Here is a 19,768-nt window from a genome sequence, read left to right as displayed (position 1 = left end):
ATTGGAACTCCTACCACATAGTAGGTGCTTGATAAAATCTTGCTGATTCACATGCATCTAAGAATCATAAAAGCTTAGTCGCTGTAAGAAATTATATTGATCTTCTGGCTTAAACCTCTCATTTTACAGGGAGAGAAACTGAGGCTGGTTCAGAAAGGGAAGTGATTTGTAAGGTTTGCATAGCCAACAGAAGGGATGTGACTTATTCCAGGTCACGCAGTGGGTTAAGGACGGACAGAACCCAGGCCTCCTGGCTCACTTGGGCTGTTCTGTGAGCCTACGTGCGTCAGAAAAAGGGATAGGGGTTTCCTTATGACCATGATGACGTCTCCCTTTGGCTTACATGCATGCAATGTTCAACCTCATTCTGGACCCGTTCTGGGGCACACACGAAAGGTCCTACACTATCAGCCCTAATACTTTCTAGTCCTAGATTCAGGAACTCTTCACAGAGTACCTACCAGGAAGAAAACTAGAGTGTCTGGCACTTAATAAGTGCTTAATAAATGCTTACTGACTTGAGGCAATTCGACTTATCAATTATGATGAGTATGAGGTGGCCAATGTGGGAATATGTTTTGCATGATTTCACAGATATATTTGCTATCATATCATTTGCCTTATCAATCGGTAGGGAAAGAGAGAAGGAATTTGGAACTCAAAAATGTTTTTCACATGAATGCTAAAAATAATTTTTTTTAATTGATGAATATGGAGAAACAAAAGATATGACTTTTGCAAAAGAGCTCACGTCTAGCTGGGGAGACAGGAGAGACATGACTTAATTAAATAACAAAACAGGGTAACATATGATTAATTCCTGTAACGTACAGAGGACACCTGAGGAGACCTACAGGTCCTCAGAAAAGCAAGCTCAGGGTCCACAGCCTGGGAGGATCAGGGAAGGCTTCACCACCAAAGCAGCACCAAGTGATAGACCTTAAAGACGGGCCAGATTTAAGGAGGCCAATTAAAGGAAAAGGTATTTGGAGTTTGGAGAAAGGAGGGAAGAGAGAACAGGAAAGGATAGAAGTGGCACCAAGTAGGCTGGGGGCTGGCAGTGGGACAGAAAAGGGGTAAAGATTTTGTAGCCACTGGATCAGGGCTCTAAGAAACCTTAAGATGACATCTAGCAGAGCTCTCTCCTGGCAGCTCAAGCACCTTCCCTGAATCCAACTGCTAACAGCCTCCCTAAGTACCTTGGGTTTAACCACAGGTATTCAACCACTGGATATTTGGACTCTACCTGCCTTTGTATCTGTCTTGGTTTTGCCCCTCAGTAGAACGTAAGCCCCTTTTCCAGGACTATTTCATTCTTTCTGCTTGCATTCTACAGTGTCTAACACACTGTAGGTGGTTAATACCCGATGACCCACTGATCTAGTCCAACGCCCCACCTCCATGATGAAGCCAAGGAAGTGGAAGCCCAGTGGGCCAAGTTGCCCAAAGTCATAAGGTTACAAGCAGTAGGGCTAGGACTTGAACCCAGATCCTCTATCTCTAAGCCCTGAATAAAAGTTCCTAAGATTTTAGACTTAGAACGGAAGAGACCTTTGGAAGCAATCTAGTCTAACCTCCCCCCTTCCCATTTTACAGATGAGGAAACTGAAGCTCACAGAGGTGAGGTGACTTGCCCATGGTCACAGAGTTGTATCAGAGCCAGCACTCTAGCCACCACATCACACTGCCGCTCATTTGTGGAGGTATGGCAGAAAATACTGGGGCAGACTTGTTGTTTGTCTTGTTTTCAGAGAGGACCAAGGATACTCAAGTCCTGCTTAGTACGTGAATGGGATTTAAGTGACGCAGAGCTGTGCCAAGTCGTCAGTTTCATTCTCTCTTCCAAAGTCATCGAAGGCCAGTGGCCAGACGAAAGTCGAGAAGACTGGCAATGACCCAAGATGCAGTGGATGACCTAGGCATCTCTGATGTCCAACCAAGCTCTAAGTGCTCCACACCGCCTGCTTTAGCCTCCTTCATGGCCACTGGAATAAACTGTTCTCATTGGCCCATTCAGCTGAGGGAAGTCTTCACATGCTTGGGGTAAATGTCCCTGCTAACTCACTGATGGGTCTGAGGCTTGTCGGCTACCCTCAACCAGGTTTAACCCCTCTGCTGACATGGTTTTCTGGGGTGTTACTGCTTCACATGCTACAGCTTCTTGGAGCCACAGGAGAGAACTGGGTGACAGGTGGACACCAGAGATGGAGAAGCAGCCCTCCTACCAGAGGTCCGAGTCCTCCCTGCGGCAGACTTAGGGTCTAATACACAGACCAGACTGGAAGCAGAGGACTGAGCAAAAGGATGGCATTCGATGCCAAATACATATTGTTGCTAAGATACTGGCATAGAAAACCCTGAGCTGCTAAGGTTTTAAAAAGAATGACAACTTTCCTAGAAGAAAACTTCCTCTGTGTCTTAAGTGCCTCCCAGCTAAAGAATAACCCACCCATAGTTTGGATCAAATTATCTTCCTGCATAATTATTAACCAATGGCTGACAAACGATCGACCACGGAGGAAATCCACTTGAGGGAAAACCTAACCTCTGGTTCTTAAGAGAAACAGGCTTCGCTCTAGAGCCCGTTTTGATCCACGGCCAGGACATACCTAATTGTGCTTTGCAACTCTCTATGGTCTTGTCGAGGTTAAGCTGGAAGCGGCTTCGAATCTGCCGTTTGGGGGAGATGAGGGGCACAGGAGCTGCCTGCTGCTGAACGGACTCACTCAGTTCTTTCAGGTCCATATCCACTTTGCTCCGATCTGAAAGACATGTTGTTATACAGTTACTTAATCCTAAAGTACTCTGCAACTTCACCAGCAATGCTCAGTACCAATGGCGCCAATCAAAGAACCCCAGCAAAATCAACTGAGAGCAGATCGAGAGTTAGAGAATTAAATTGTATTTCATGTTTGTACCATCATCTTAAAGACACACAAGACTATCAAGAGGGAAACTTATTTCAAGGTGCTTAAATTCCAACACGTCTTAACAAATTAATCAATCGACAGTTATTAAGTGCCTACTAAGTGCCAGGCACTGTGCTTTAGCGATTTACTTATCTGATCCATTTGATCCCCACAACCATCGCTAAAGGTAGGTGCTACTATTATCCTCATTTTAGACATAAAGAAACTATGGTTAAGTCACTTGCCCAGGATCATATGCCTAAGTGTCTAAGGCTGCGTTTGAACTCAGATCTGCCTGACTCCAGGTCCAGTACTCTATCCACAGTGTCACCTAATTTCCTCCAGACTCCAGGTTAAGAACTCCTACTCTAACTCCTCTATTTTACCTATGAAAAAAGTCAGTGGTAGACATCAGAGTGACCCAGGCCTAGATCTGTCTGCTGGTATGGCCTTCCTTGTTCTAGACTAAGTTGCCACCCAGTCCATTTGATTACCCAAGGATTCTCTAACATGCTGTAAAAAAAAAAAGGGGGGGGGGGGAGGGCAGTATAAAGAAGACTGAAAAGATTCTAGCTGGGCCTCTCCAAGTCCTGCCTACCAAAGACCTTCGCAAGGCTTCCCCTTACCTAAACAACAAGGCCTCAACCCAGCATCAATCTCTCCTCCATCTACTACCCAGGGGATCTCTCCGGGCTCCAAAACCTCTCAAGGCTCTCAAAGAAGAGAACTGATCACTTAATCCCTCCCTACATACCCCTCTCCCGCCCCCAAAACAGATCAGTTTGGCAGCTTGATGAATGAAGTCTTGGACTAAGTATCCAAGGAGAACTAGGAACTAAGAGAACCAGGTTTAAACAGGACCTGTGTGGCCTTGGGCAAAACTGGGGGGGGGGGGCGGGGCGGGGGGCCGGGGAGCAGTTTTTTCTCTGTAAAATAGGAAAATTGGACTAGATCAAATATTCATAAATTTTCTGAGTCAGACTCCTTTGGCAGCCTGGTGAAACCTATGAAAACCTTCACAGAAAAGGTGCTGCCTACATTCATAATTGAAAGAAATATTTCCATTAGGAGTTAGGGAAAATAAAGGTGTAATTTTTTTTCCCATCCACATGCATGGCCCCCTGGACCAAATGGTCTTTAAAAAAGGTCCTGGTCTAGAATTCTGTTCTAAGTTCTCTTCCAGCTAGAACATCCAATGTTCTATGGCCCCTGTGAGTTCTGTCCCACTATGTTCTGGGACTTCAGGTTCCAGGGCTCTATGATTCTAAGATGGGAGCACCAGCGCATTATATGGAGCAGAAGCCTCTCTTTAATCTCCAAATGACCCGAGAGTTCTTAGCCCAAGGCCATCCCCCTCCCCCACCAGCCACTTTCAGCACACTCCAACTTTTGTCCTTGTTCCTTGCTTATAACTTTCACTGCTTCCTAATGCCCAATTCAAACTACTAGAAATCTTCTGGTTCACCTGCATCTTCTCCTAAAACCACCTGGGAAGTCTGAACCATAAACTGGTCCATCACCATCTCTGGTTCACCATACATTCCTCTGAGCAAAGCTCCTTACCACCTGGTGGGCACCCTCTCTCCACTTAGCCCACCAACTTACATCAGATCCTACATTCCCAGAGTCAGAGAACCTAATTAGATTGAGCTGGAAGGACCTCAGACATTATCAAATCCAATACTTTCATTTTACAGGTGAGGAAAACAAGGCCCAGAGAAGTTAACTAATTGGCTGGAGGTCACACAGCAGGTCCTAACTCCCATTCCAGCACCCTTACCATCACATCACACTTGCTCTCATGAAGGTACGCATCATGATGAAAGTGCTTCATAACCCTGAAATGCTACAAGAATGTGAGCCATTAATCTCCCCTCTTCTCACAGAGAAAGTCTTTCCTAACTCATACAACTCATAGTACATTTCATCATAAAGGAAATTCTGGCCTTTAGGAAACTTAATAGTTTTAAATTAGCAGAGGACATTTAGTGAAGAGCATTTATCGGGAATAGCAAAACTCCATTTTAGGAGTGAACTTCTGACTTAAACCAGAAATGCCAAAAAGCTCCATCATTTTAGAAAAAATCACAGAGAAGGGAAGCGAAGTGGCTGATGTGTCCCGAGGAGGAAAAGGATTTCCCCAGCAGTAAGGAAACCAAGGCAGCTAGATGTCACAAGAGACTTGGAGTCAGGAAGACCTGCGTTCAAACCCAGCCTCAGACACTTAGAAACCCTGTGACTCTGGGCAAGTTAATTTAAGTCTATCTCCATTTCGGGATAATTATACCACCTGCCTCCCATCGTTACCTCAGCTTCCTCATCTGCAAAGTGGAAATAATACCATCTACCTCCCAGCTCTCTACCTTGGTTCCCTCGCCTGTAAAATGAGGATAGTAACAGCACCCAATTCCCAGCACTGTCTGTAACATGGGGACAAGAGCACCACCGTCCAAGCACTTGTGAGGACCAAATGAGACAACATTTGTAATTCACTTTGCAGACTTTAAGGTGCGTGTGAATGCTTGCTATCATTATAACGGCTTCTACTGTTACTGTTCTATCACATTCATTCTTCCAAAGCCTCCCGAATACATCCGCCTGTAGAAGCAGGCACAAAGAAAGCCGAGTAGTTCCCCAGTCAAGACTCCCTCGAGGATAATCTTCCCAGAAGCTCTTTCCCCACCCCCCACCTTGAAACGTGCCAGGTCTTCCTCTTGCCAAGGTTTCCCTTTCAGTGGTTGCCTCTCCTAATCCACCAGCAACAACCCAACCCTTTCTGTCTGGCACACACGTATGACCCTACGACACTTTGGGGTCAAGCCCCTGTCGCCAACACTACGTCATTCTTGTTCAACAGCAATCGGTCCAGCTTCCATTCTGTGTGGGAACAGAGAACATCAGAACACACCTCTTCCGGTCCCACCCACAACACTTGTGCTCTGCAGACAGCGACAGGCTTCATCATAGGACAACCCATGAGCACAATGGCTGGTTTAGAGAACAAGCCTGCTGTCTGAGGACACCACGGACAGAGTCCTATCCATCGACGCGCTGTTCTTCGAAGCTCTTCCTGACCATCTTCATTGGCCAGGATGGAAAACAGGAAGGAAAGTTATCTTCAGGACCCATGCCCGGCTGAAGGTCCGGAAGGCTCTCCTAACGATCCAGAGAGGGCCATCCCTGCCTCAAGGGTCTTGCTTTCTCCAGAAGTCAAGGAAAAGTCTCCTTCAAACAGCAGACGAACAAACCCAGAGAAATGTACAGAACTAAACAACATTCCACTAACTGAAGGCCAACACCCCCTTCAGGCTCTTGGGGCAGAAAGGCAACTTTCGATCACGGTGCTAAAGAACTCCCGAGTTTGGTTTAACTAAAGGTAAATAGCTACGAGATAAGAGGCCAGATTAGAAGCAGACCAAAGGGAAGAGAAGATTAACTTTGTTCCATATTACAGTCACTTCAAAAAATTGAAAATAAAAAACGTTCATTTATACAGCAACCACAGAATAACAAGGATGGAGAAAAGGGAGAAGGGAATAAGCATTTATAGAGCGCCTACTATGTGCTAAGCACTTTTTTACAAACATTATCTCATTTGATCCTCAAAACAACCTGGGGTGGGGGAGGTGGAGCTAACATATACCCATTTTACAGATGGGGAGCCTGAGATGAACAGAAATTAAGTGACTTGTCCAAAGGGGTCACAGAGCTAGTAAATGTCTTGGGGATGCATCTGAACTCAGGTCCTCCAGACTCTATATCTGGCACTCTATGCACTGCACCATCAGCCGCAGAGGGGATACCCTGGAAATCTGAGCCGATCCCACCATTATGTAGAGGAGGAAACTGAGACCCACAGAAAAGAAGACATCTGCCCAAGGTAATACCAGAGATAGAACCAGATCTAGAACCCAGGTATCTTACCCGATCTCTCCTACCTTACCCACCCCCATCATGTAACTGAGGAAAAAAATGAGTTCTCCCAGAGGGGCAGGAATTTGGCCCAGGTCACATGTGGCAGGGCTAGGGTTCCAAGGCTTACTCTAATGCTCCATGCTGCCTGTTCTGACATGCAGGAACTCAACCGGAGATCTGATGACTAAAAGTCAGACACGTTACCTGGCGCACCCCCGGTCTCCCCTCTGATGAGGTTCCCTTTCCTGCCTCTCTGGTCTGGTACAATGAGCAAACAAGTGTCATCACCCTGGGACTTGCTACGGAGTCCCTAGATAATCACCCAGACCCTCTCCCAGCTCCCCAAGAGATCTTGTCAAACTCCTCCCAACGTACATCCAAGCCCACTGTAGGATGGTCACCAACGAGAAGTCTACAGCACGGTAGAAGAGAGGACGCCTTGGGCTTGAAATGAGAAGACCCGAGTTTTCGCCCTTTCTCAACACTCATGTGCCTTGAATGAGTCACTCCAGAGGAGAAAGCTTCATCATGGAGCAGAAAGACTGTAGGATCTGGAATCAGCAAGTATCTGCTCCAACCCTGGGCTGTGTGTGCCTCCTAGCACAAATCAATCCCCCTCTCTGAGCCCCACAGCCTCCTTTGGGAAATGGGGGGGTCTGGGACTGGATAACTGCTAAGGACCTATGACCTCTCTCAGACTCAGTGTCCTTAGCTCTAAAATGGGAATAAAAAATAATCATTCTCCCTATCTCACACATACATACGTACTTATATGTATGCATCTATTTATAGACATACATACACATAGGCATATACATTTATAGACATACATACATAATATGCAAACATACATATGTATGTGTCTGTGTGTCTATGGAGAGATATAGATAAATAAAATGTGTGGATGTGTGCAAACACAACCCAGACTGCAGTTCTATTCAACAACTAAAGTGAACAGCAACTCAATCGACAATCCACCTACCCAACAAAACCCTCAAAGGCACGTCAATCATTACAGCAAATCCAGAAGGGTTGCCAAAGCAAGAGTCTTTGGCCTCTGTGCCTCAGGGGGGCCTCCCACCTGTCTAAAGGACAAAAAGAAAATCTTTCACCCCGAATACAGCTCCTATCCTGATGAAAAGGCCCACTGAGAGTCATAGGTGGCAAAGGACCACACAAACCTGCTCCTACCACACAACTGGCGCAGAAGAAATGTCAGTGTGGGTGTTCTTCCACCCCACCATGGCCTTTAAAAAAAAAACTGTTTCTTTTCTTTAGTTGGACAAAAAATAGAAAAGAGTGGGAATCACAGTGGGTTGGCAGAAATAACATTGTCAGGAAAACGAGGGTTTTCTAAACCTGGCCAGAAGGACCCCTATTTATTCAAGTACAGAACTGTAAGACATTTATTCTTAGGCAGCAAGACAACGCATTCACTTTCAGAGTGTACCAGTGAGTGCCCCACCAAGAGATAAGATTTAGAGCTGAGTGACATCTTGGAAAGAGGAGCAAACATGCAAAGATCTGAATTCTCATCCAGACTCTTCCAATTCACTGGCCAATCCAAATCCCTCTCCGCTAGGCTTCACAGAGGAGTTTCCTCCATAAATTGAAGGGAGAACTAGATTATCACTAACAATCATGCCAGCAACAATCACAATTCAAATATGCTCCATTGTGCTAAGAAAATGGCTTTAGTTTATGATCCTTGGATTCCTCAGAACCAACCAAATGAACTTATGTGATAAGGTGATATCTGTAAAGCACTTACTTAGCACAGTGCCTGGCACGCAGCAGGTGCTTAATAAATGCTTATTCCCTTTCCCTATTGATGTCCCTGTTAAGGGACATCTTTTTCATTCATTCTTTTCCTAGTCCCTCTAAATTCCATTCCCAATCTAGCAACATTAAGCAAAGATGGTGCAGGGAAAGGTCAAACTTGGCTTTGGTTCTTTCCGCATCCACCAGGGATGCTTGAACTTTCACCACACACATGTATACATACAATCATCCCACCACAAGGCACTGGAAGGTTGGAACTGACCTAGGTTCAGATTCAGAATGCTTCCGGGAGTGGAAGCTCTCTCTGGCTTGGCCGCCGGGAGAGGGGTTGAAGCTTGTGGAGAGAAAGGTTTCGGGCTGCCGGACAAACTCCCTGCTTGGCCCGTCTTTGTGGAAGCTGGAGATGCTGAAAAAACAGAAAAGCAATTCTGGTAAAAAGTCAAACGATAAGGAGAGAGAGAACAATGCCTACGATCTGACCAGGATCAGTGTGTTTGGCATTTAACTTTTTAAAGGAAAGGCCACAAACAAAGCTACCGAATGGAAGACCCCTGGCTATTCCAGGAATCATAAAGCTCTAAGACAAATCATCTAAGCTCCAAGTGAAATTGGGTTAACCCAAATAATATGTGGAAATCTCAGAGTAAATACAGATTATATGAAAATGACTATGGTTGTTCCAGAAGTGCCAAGAATTAGGACCAATTTTTTTTTAACAGATACTGCCCCTATTAAATAGTTCAGCATCTCAGCTGTCTGTAAAACAAGTCTGCAAGGCCTGTCCCAAATTCCACAGAACACACCCATCAGCACACCTGACCTGCAATAACCATTGGGAATATTTCTAGTTCCCGATTATAAATGCCATTTACTTGTTCTGAGATGCCAACTGCAGCCAAACTTGGGCCCCAAGGGAAAGGGGCCCCAGACACTGCCTTTGGCTAAATAAATACCCACACAAATTCCTTCTAGGGCACTTCAAACAAAAAGAGCCTTGGATTCGTAAATGGAACTAGGTTCAAATTCCACCTTAATTTATTCTCTTTTTTACCTTGGGCAAGTCATTCTCCCCTACAAACATTACTAAGCAAATTTCAATGCAGAAGCTGTTATTTTAATGCACAGAAAATTAGATGAAAAGAAAATTACTTTCGATGTAAGGTGCATGGATGGGATGAAATTAATATGCCTAAGAACAAATGGCTAAGATTATCTTTGTTGCTGTTGAGTTGCTTCAGTCGTGCCTGACTCTCCATGACTCCACTTGAGATCTTCTCAGCAGAGATACTGGAGAGGTTTGCCATTTCCTTTCCCAACTCATTTTACAGATGAGGAAACTGAGGCAAGCAGGGTGAAGTGACTTGCCCAGAGTTACCCAACCAGTAAGTGTCTGAGGCCACATTTGAACTCAGATCTTCCTGACTTCAGGGTAAGCACTCTATCCATTGTACCACCTAGGGGTCCCCTAAGATTCTTTACTTGAATAAATTTAAATCCTAGCATCAGATCATACGGAATTAACATATTTCATTCATGTGGTTGGTATATTAAACCCCTCAGAAGGGCCAAGGATAAAATTCTCAAGAGTAATGTTCTTTTTATTTGTTTTTCCCCTGAGGCAACTGGAGTTAAATGACTTGCCCAGGGTCACACAGGTAGTAAGTGTCAAGTGTCTGAGGCCAGATTTGAACGCAGGTCCTCCTGACTCCAGGGCAGATGCTCTATCCACTGCACCACCTAGCTGCCCCATGTTCCTTTTAAAAGAAAAAAATTTCACTTTCCTTGGAAAGACTTCATCATGTTATCTAAAGCACCTGATGCTCATAAGAAACGCTAACCTCACAAAGTGGGAAGGACTAAATTGAATTTTCAGTCACTAACCTAAAGTTGATTCTATGTAATTCTATAAAACGACTCTTCCTCACTTTTCATCATCTCAATAGACAATTGTTAGACTCCAAAAGCCAAGAAGCTCTGAACAGGCAGAATCTGAAGGCTATCACACTTAAAAAGCTATTTATCAAACATCTCTCTTCCATACATAAAAATGGTCTGCATGCTAGGAAGAGAGCAGTCATCATTTATTAAAGATTGAAGGCAAATTAATTTTTTCACCATAACTTACCCTTGGAGAGAAAGGACTAAAGAAAGAAGCAGCCACATTTTCATGTTGAGGAAACAAGGCCTGGAATACCTCATCTACTCTCTAGACCTGTTCAGATCCTACTCCTTTCCTTCAAGGCCCATTTCAAAGATCACTTCTTCCAAGAATCCTTCCCAAATAACCCCAGGTTTCTCTCCCCTTCCCATAACCTATCATACCACCTTGGTTTTATCCTCTTGTCTGCACTTATGTTCTGCTTTGCATGAGTGACTTTTCAATCTATCTTCCCCAGGCATTTACCACTTAGGTCTGTCTGTCTCCCCTAAAGTCCAGCAATGGTACGGATGTGCCCCTGGGTTCTCAGAGACCATACCAGTAAAGCTGAGCCAAGAGTTGGCAGTTTAGTGTAGCAGAAGAAGCAGACTTCATTACTGCTTTTCTGAGGCCTCAGGCAAGTCCCTTAACTCATCTGTAACCCAGTTTCCATATCTGCAAAATGAGACAGGCAGACAAAATCCTTTTCAGTTCTGAATCGTATGATCTTAGGACCTACCAAGATGAAAAAGTTTCAGGATCTTGTGTTCTCAGGAGCAGCCAAGCTGAGTGTGGAGAGGGTCATCACCAGAGGCTTGTCTACCAGGTGATAAATATTGGAGGGGGGAAAGGAGAGGGGGAGAAAGAGCCACCACAATTCAGGAAAAGGCATATTCAGGAGGTTAGGGTCTATAGCCCCAGAGGGGACACCCACATACATAAAAAAATGGATCCTGGCTAAGCCCTCCACATCTTCTCCCTTACTAGACTTCCAGATATCAGGGACAACACTTTCATATTTATCTTTCTATCTCTCCCAGGGCTGTTCCTCTCACGTGATAGGCATTTAATAAAAGTTTGCCCCTGGTGTTTTCAATTCCCATCTTTGTGATGGGGAAATTCTATCTAACATGAGAGACCCTTGCCATTTTTTAGGGCTTTCAGTCTTTTAATAAAGACATCACCACCACCACCACCACGACCACAATATCATTATCCTCACAGCTCATACGTATACAACCCTTTGAAGTTTGCAAAGCACTTATACACAGACACAGAGTGTCCCAAAAAGTGTCCAGATCACAGATACAGAGTGTCCCAAAAGTCTTAGTGCGGGTTTAAGTTTTAATAGCTTTTAAAAGCTTAAAACTGCACTGGGACTTCTGGAATAGCCTTTATTATCTCATTTGATCATTATAACTAAGGTGCTATTATCCCCATTTTTCAGTAGAGGAAGTTAAGGCTGAGAAGAGTATGGGACTTCTTATCTGAAAGTTATGGAAGGTGGGGGAGAGGGGAGGAAGAGGAGGAGAAAGAGGATAGTTTTTATTTTAGTGCTTTAATGCTGGAAAATACTACATCCATGTTATCTCAAATGATCCTAACAACAACCCTGGGTGGGTAGGTGCCATTATCATGCCCACTTTACAGAAGAGGAAACTGATGGTGGGGGGAGGTGAAAGGACTTGCCTAGGGTCACACATCAAGGACGCCTCCGAGGCTAGATTTGAACTCAGGTGTTCTCTCTCCACTTCATCCCCAGCTATCTCAGGTGAGCAGTTTCTCCTGACCACAAGTCTCACTACTTTAACCCACCTCCCTGCCTGGCTAGTCAATACACATTTTGCTGACTTTTTCTGGTGCCCCGGCCACTTTCTTGGAACTAAGAGGCCCACGAGTCAGCCTCATGGGACTGAGATGAATTTTTGACTATTCCAAGACAAGGAGTATGACCTTTATTATTATTAACCATTCCTGTTTCATTCTGATAAATACACAGAAAAGGTTTTACAACTGACAGTTCACATCTAGTGGGGCCATCATCACCATCAAAGGTATTCATTCAAACATTTACTAAGGACCTGTTATGGGCCAAGCACTGTCCACGCCAGGACGGCTTGGGTCTGCAAATCAGTGGGAAAAGTGGTATTAATTAGGCACTTAGGAAATTTTAAAAATCAGATGGGACAGGTTTGTGAACAGTGGCTACTCCCATTCAGCAGGCAAGGGCTAGGGTATAGGCTGCAAAGCCAGGGCCTCAGTGAGCAAAGTCCCAAAGCCCAGAGAGGTTTCAATCTGTCACTGTTCTCCTGAGGCCTTCCTCAGGCACTAGGGCAGCTGCTATGACTCACTCCTTTGGCTCGGCCCATTGTGGGTGGTGGCTCAGATTCTGGAAGGGGGAGGATTTATCCAAGCAGACACTTGGCTCAGCACCCCCACATATAAGGAGCTCCACCCTTCCACTTCCCTGGTATATTTCAATTTGAAACCATTTGCAAAAACACATTTTATATATAGCCAAGAACTAGACAAGAAAAGACTCCGTGCTAAATCTACTCCTTATTAGCTATGCCTTCCTAATCCTCCAGCAGCTTCTTCTGCACATGATAATGGTTTCTACAGTTTTAAAAAAAAAGCCACTAAGAATTAAGGCAGGGCATTTTCAGATGGTTAAAGCTGAGTGGCGATCAGAGGCTCACAGCTATCAAATAGGAAGGGACCTTAGAAAAATCATCTACTCCAACCCTTTCATTTTCCAAATTAGGAAATTGAGGCCCAAAGAGGTTAATTATTAAATGGGAGATTCAGGATTAGGGTCAAGATCCTCTTTAACTCCAAAGCCAGAACACTTTGCATTAAGACAGGGGATCTCAATCGTATTGAAGGGTTCCACTGTGATGGAACACCAGTGTAACCACTGACGATATTGAGAAACAGGACTTCAGGCATATGTGAGAGATGCTTAAAAAAGAAGAATTTGCCTAACTGGACTGTAATGGGTTTAGTAGCTTAACAGCCTCCTCTTAAGATTAGTTCTAAGGAGGCAGTTAGTAAGGGTTGGATGGGAGATTATGAATGAAAACACTGCAGGGCAGATGGCAGCAGTTTTATTTAACAAGCTAAATACCGTTCTAAAGATAACCAACTAATGGCTCTCTGCTTCTCAGTCCCCAAACAAAAAGCTCTCCTTTTACTCAGGACCTGTTTTAGGACCTCAGTTAAATAAACAACTAGTTTTATGTCGATAGTCTCAAAATTGATCCTCTTAGACACCAATCTCTACGACCTTCCCTTTTTTCAAGTTCTAACCTTTTATTCTTTTGAATGAATTCTCTACTGAAGTTTTTCTCCAATATATTCTCATGGCAGAAAAATGACCCTAAAGTTTCAAAGACTGCCTCATGGGAGTACAATGGAGTAGAAGCTCTAGCAGATCTCGCCAAGCTGAAAAGGCTTCAAGGTCAGTGATAGGCTGAAGACCAGCCTCTCTAAACTTAGAGGTGGCTCATGCCAGGCTGGTCCTTGAAGATTATCTATTAAGGCAAAGGAGGGTTGGAATCTGTCATCAGGAAAAACCGCACCGACAGCATCATGGGACTCTGAAGTGTAGCCGAAAGAATTAATCAACATTCTTCGAAAGGCACTGTCCATCGCCAGTTCCACAACCAGAGCTATTTCCAGTTTGGTAGAGCCAGGGTCACTGCCACGTCATTATGGGGCAATGGAGTAGGATTTTACTAAAGAAAATTATCTTTAGGTTGTAAAAGTACCTAATTTTAAGTAGTAAAATTGACAGATTTTAAGTTTCATCTCTTCTCACTCTTTTTTAACCAATGCTCTTGTTCCAATGAGGCAGCTAGGTGGCACAGTGGGTAAAGCGTAAGGCCCAGGGTCAAGAAAACTCATTTTCCCGAGTTCAAATCTGGCTTCAGACACTTACTAGCTGGATGCCCCATGGCAAGTCACTTAACCCAGTTTGCCTCATCTGTAAAATGAACTAGAGAAGGCAATGGCAAAACTACTCCAGTATCTTTGCCAAAAAAATAGTCACAGAGAGTCAGACATGACTGAAAATGAATGAACAACTTGTGCCAGAGGCATTACAAGACAGACTCAAAAACAGGGAGAAGAATTTGAAAAACATGTATTTATGGATTAAAAATATTCACGATGCAAATGGCTAATGTGAATGTTTTATGTGGCTTCACATGTATAATGGGTATCATTTCTTGTCTTCTCAATGAGTGGGGGAGGGGCAGGAAGGAAGAGAATTTAGAATTGAAAATAAACTTCAAAAAAAAAATACACAATTCGGGGCAGCTAGGTGGCACAGTGAGTAGAGCACCAGCCCTGGAGTCAGGAGGACCTGAGTTCAAATCTGACCTCAGACACCTGACACACTTACTAGCTGTGTGACCTTGGGCAAGTCACTTAACCCCAATTGCCCTGTGTTCCCCCCTGCAAAAAAAAAAAGAACCCACAATTCTTTGAGGATGTGTTTCGGAATGCATTCAATGTATGTAACCCAAGGAACCACCATTAAGAACTAGCATTTATATAGGATACAGAGCCCCTTGAAGTTGGCAAAGAGCATATATTGTCTCATTTGATCCTCAAAATAACCCTATTTTAGCCCCATTTTACAGATGAGGCAACTGAAACTGAGTTAATGGCTTGCCCAACATCACACAACTAGTAAGGGTCTGAAGGTGGATTCAAACTGAGGTCTTTCTCACTCTTAAAGAGTCCAGTATTCTACCCACTATTCCATCTTGCTGCCTCATTTACAATCACTGTGGCTACAAAGAAACACTCAAAATTACAGGTTTATGGGAGTGAGAAACCAGGAACTTTCTCCTACCATTGTCCCTTCAGTGGTAAGTGGAAGCCAGTTTAAAAAAGTAAAATATATATAAAATAATATGGGATACAGTTTTTTTCCCCTACTCTCCAAGAGTTGAAATCTGGTTAAATGTTTCTGAAATGCCAACTCTCTAGGTCAACCATTATAAGCCAGACTATGTTCCAGTAAATAAAGTAAGTTTCCAGGTATGGGGTCATTTCCATCTTTCTCCTACCTCTCACCCACTGTTTACCTGTGCTCTTTTCAAGGAAGTCCATGGACTCTTCACTCGCGCTGAAATGAGTGGAAGTTGCCTTCTTTTCTGCATCCTGCTCAACATCCGAGCCAGTGTGGACAGAGGAGTTTGTACTCATGGGTGACCTTGGCATATCAGTTAAAGAAATCCTCCGGCCCGTGCCACCGCTCAGCAGGGGTTTGCTCATTAAGATCTTCGGCGATGCTGTCATGTCAAAATTCAGTTTGATTTTCTCTTGTTTATCTGTCTTTGCAGTCCCAGCACCAGGGTTTGTGGGGTCTAATAACATTTGGAATTGGTTGTTGGGTGTGTATGGTGTCCGGAATGGGGAGTAATTAAATACCCCAAACTTTCTGCGAATGTTCTCGACATATACCTCCATCTCTTGCATTGCACTGTTGAAAATGCTTTTAGTCTTTTTCACAGAAAAAGGAATCTCTTTAGACATGAGGTAGCAATTATTTATTGGAACCCAGGCCCTATATGTGCAAAAGGGGGCAAAAAAAGAAAAGGGACAAGTTTGAGTCAATTGTGTTTGTATTCCAAGGTAATTTTTACTTAATTCAAACTAGCTAACTAGCTTAATAACTTTTTCACCAAATGCAGATTTTGAGAATATTTTTTCCATTAAAAAATACATTTTCTTCAATAGTTTAATGTTAATAAATGATCCATTTAGAGACAAGATTAGAATTAATCACTTTCTCTCTAGCATAAAAACAGAACATAACCGATAAAACTTATAATAAAAAGCTTCTATTTATTATAAAGCTCAAAACACCATAATCCAATACAACTCGGCTAGGGTTCGGGCATGTGGAATAGGGAGGGCACCTAGCACAGTAACATCAGAGGGATCTGAGAAACATCTTTTCCTGACTTCTAAGGTCCCTTCCAAGTATTAATGTCTGATCCTTTCAGCCTAGGGCTCTCAACCTTTTCTCCCAGTGACCAAGCTTTCTACCACTGAGGCTTTGAAATGCTATCCTGTTTTCAGAACAATGCTCATCACAATAGACAAACAGTCCCTCAAGCTTTAGACTGCTTGTGTAGTGTGTCCCAAGCTGCACAACCTCCCACCCACACCACTTGTGCTCCCTATGAGCCCAGGTGAGGATAGTTGCAGCGGCGGCAACGGCAGCAGCAGGGGCCTCTGCGGTACTGGTGATCTGGCTTAGGTTCAGTCTGAGGGGGGAAATGACTAGGAAGAGCCATGTGTCATCACTGCTGCTGTGGTTGGGGTGTGAGCCTCAAATGGGCTGGATGGCTGGTCCTGGAGCTGGCCTCCCCACCCTGCTCTCAGTTTTACTAGAAAGTGAAGAAGAACATCTATCGATGCACCTACCTACACTAGCCCCTCTCCCTCTTCCTAATTTGCGGCTTCCTCTCAGCTACAGGGTAGGAAGGCACATAATCAAGCTTGTTAGAACTGTGTGTAAAATAAAAGTAAACAGCCTGTGAGGGAGGGCCTGAGGGGCTTCCCCAATGAGTAAAGTGCATGAGCTTTATTTAGTGCATGGACTTTATAACATCTCTTTTGGCTGCTCAGAGGTAACTTTTTCCTTACTTCCTGGTTCTCAGCTGTGTTCCAGATAGGTGAGGTTGCCGGATAAGTGACCTGTGGATAAGTGAAGTGTTACTTGCACTTTGAAAGAGAAGGCTGCCTTCTGTCAGGGAAAATACTTGAATGAGAATTGGTCCTTATTTAAAATGTAAAAAAACGTAAGTAGTTAAGAGAAATACAGTCGGATAAAGGGCAAAAGTTTTGGATGGCATAATTCTGGAGAAAAAAGCCTGGATTATCACAAAAGTTTCTTAACTGGTCTCTCCCCCTTCAATCCATCTCACACAGGCTGCCAGATGAGTCTTCATAAAAAACAGTTATAGTCACGTCACTTCTCTGCTCAAAATCCTTCAGTGGTTTCCCAGTCCCCGAAGGATCAGGCCCACCATTGGCTATCTACTGATCCTTTCCTAAAGCCTCTATGGAAATTTAAGTTAACTTAAATAATTTAAATAAATTTAAATAACACTTCATAAATGGGGGAGAGGGGGCGACAAAGCACACAGGGAGAAGAATAAAGAGGTGGGTCATGGAAAGGGACTCTGATTTAAACCCATTTACATTTCCTGGAAAACAGTTTTGGACATGTAACTGTCCCTCTGTTGTTGATTATCTCAAGATCCTCTTTGCCTCTAGTCACTAACACATATACATGAACACTTAAAAAACAAAACAAAACTCGGAAACCTAGAAAGGGCTGTGTGTTCAGTCTTCCAGAGATAAATGAGAAACAGAAGGAGAAACCCTAGGAGGTTTGGGAAGAGAAGAAACCAAGTGGAAAGGGGCAGCCAGTGGCAATGAAAAAAAAAATAGATGGCCAAATACCAAGGGCCAAAAGAGAGAGAAAAAAAGGGAGGTGATGGGGTAGCTTGGGCTGAGAAGCACCCTCGGGGAATTGCAATAAGCAAGATAAGCCCCTATACCTTTACTCAACCCTTTACCTCCACCTGGAATGCCTTCCCCAAACCTCCTTCAGTTCTTACCTCTCCATTAAGGCCCACCTCAAGGTTGACTTCCTCCAGGAGGCCTTGCCTGGCCCAACCTCCCCAGCCCAGCCCACAGCCCTCTTCTTTGAACTCACACAGCATTTAGGATCCAGATGGCCCACTGGGCTCTTAACCATTTTATGTCACCTTCTACATTGTCTTGAACTACTACTAAATTTCTACACTATCATTTTATTCAACTTTTCCTTTGTTTATATCACATCTTCCCATCCAGTCTTTGGGCCCCCTAAGTCCAAGGACAATGTCTTGCGTATATCTTTGCAGCCCATACAGAACCTAATTGAGGTCTTCACATATAGTTACTCAGTACATACTTGTTGGTTTGATGGGAGAAAGCATAGATTCCAAAGATGACTATAAATTTCTGAATCTCTGATTCGGTGGGATATACAGGACTACTTTGATGCACTTTTAAAGTCCTCAACAGGTACTTGGGATATTTGCTACAATACTTGGGGGCAAGGGAGGGGCAGGGTAGGGAGTGAGAAAGTGTATTGAAAGCACACAATCAAACACTAATAAAGGCAAGGGAAGACTGATAAATCCAGCACCTAACTGAAATCTTTGGGTAAGTATACTGATGGCTTCCTTCCTCCACTAAGTACAGTAATACCCCAACTAATCCTGTAGTCCAAAGTGAAACAAAGCCCCAGACCTTATCGTGAATAAATAAGATCCCTGAAGCTATCATAAGAGAGGCTTATTTCAGAACAAAAAATGAAGCTCTGTGAAGAGACAACTAACCATAATGGGAAAAAGGCAAAGAACTGTAAAGCTGTCTGGGGCTATTTAGTGAAGGGGCAAACTGCCCTGCAAATCTCAGGTCCCAGGGGCACCACTGTGTTACTGCATGATGTAACCACTGACTCTTCCTAACGACAACAAAGCTAAATTAGGGTAAGTTTATTCTTGCCAAGAAAATAGTGAATTTCTTGGATTCTCTTACTTTATCTGTATAGGCAATAATAAACTAAGCTTAAAATGAGCTGTGTTTCAGAAACAGCCCATATTAAAAAATAAAACGATTACATTTATTTCCATATTTTCCTCCCTCGTGTATTTCTTCTCTTCTATCCCCCTAATTTTAAGATCTTTCTGTTGTTCATATCATTTCCCTTTGCCTGTTGGCAGTCGCAGCGGTCCCAAACCTCTGAGGGATTGAAGAGAGCAGATGAAGGCCTATGAGCTATATTTAGACCAAATCTAAAGGAAAATGAAAACAAACCCTGAGGAGAGCTCTTCACCAACTCTCATCAGCAGAGCCACACCAAAAGGGGCCACTAGCAATGCTATGAACATGCAAAAGCCCACTTTAAGTGCGTGCATTTGCTTGGGGAGGAGTGGGGAGAAGGTGGGGAGCCAGGAAAATAGAACCATGGTTCACAACCATCTAAGGAAAGGTACTCCCTAATCTCACCCTTTAACAGAGGGGAAAATGAAGTAGGTAAGAATCATGCAAGTGTCAGCAGGTTTATTTATGAGGACAAGGAGAGACTTCTCATCCCTAAGAGAAATATTTTGAAAAAAACAATGAGTGGATTGCTTAATAGTATATATTTAGTACAACAAATTTA

General features: G+C 43.7%; 1 protein-coding gene across 6 annotated transcripts in view; it reads right to left on the bottom strand.

Moving 5' to 3' along the window:
* ZMYND8 (zinc finger MYND-type containing 8) overlaps positions 1-19,768 on the bottom strand; it is a 112,539-nt gene that overhangs the window by 31,832 nt on the left and 60,939 nt on the right. For 5 of the 6 annotated variants that reach the window (XM_036749410.1, XM_036749414.1, XM_036749412.1 and 2 more), the window contains exons 11-13: positions 15,621-16,102; positions 8,869-9,012; positions 2,610-2,762 (exon numbers count right to left, since the gene is read on the bottom strand). In XM_036749410.1, coding sequence (XP_036605305.1) covers positions 2,610-2,762; positions 8,869-9,012; positions 15,621-16,102 — 779 coding nt within the window. Of the gene's footprint in view, positions 1-2,609; positions 2,763-8,868; positions 9,013-15,620; positions 16,103-17,190; positions 17,242-19,768 lie in introns of all 6 variants that reach the window. The other variant, XM_036749411.1, reaches the window with a different exon arrangement.

The sequence above is a fragment of the Trichosurus vulpecula genome, chromosome 3 (assembly GCF_011100635.1).
Source record: "Trichosurus vulpecula isolate mTriVul1 chromosome 3, mTriVul1.pri, whole genome shotgun sequence".
Lineage (NCBI taxonomy): Eukaryota > Metazoa > Chordata > Mammalia > Diprotodontia > Phalangeridae > Trichosurus > Trichosurus vulpecula.
This window is presented reverse-complemented; position numbering and strand designations above follow the sequence as displayed.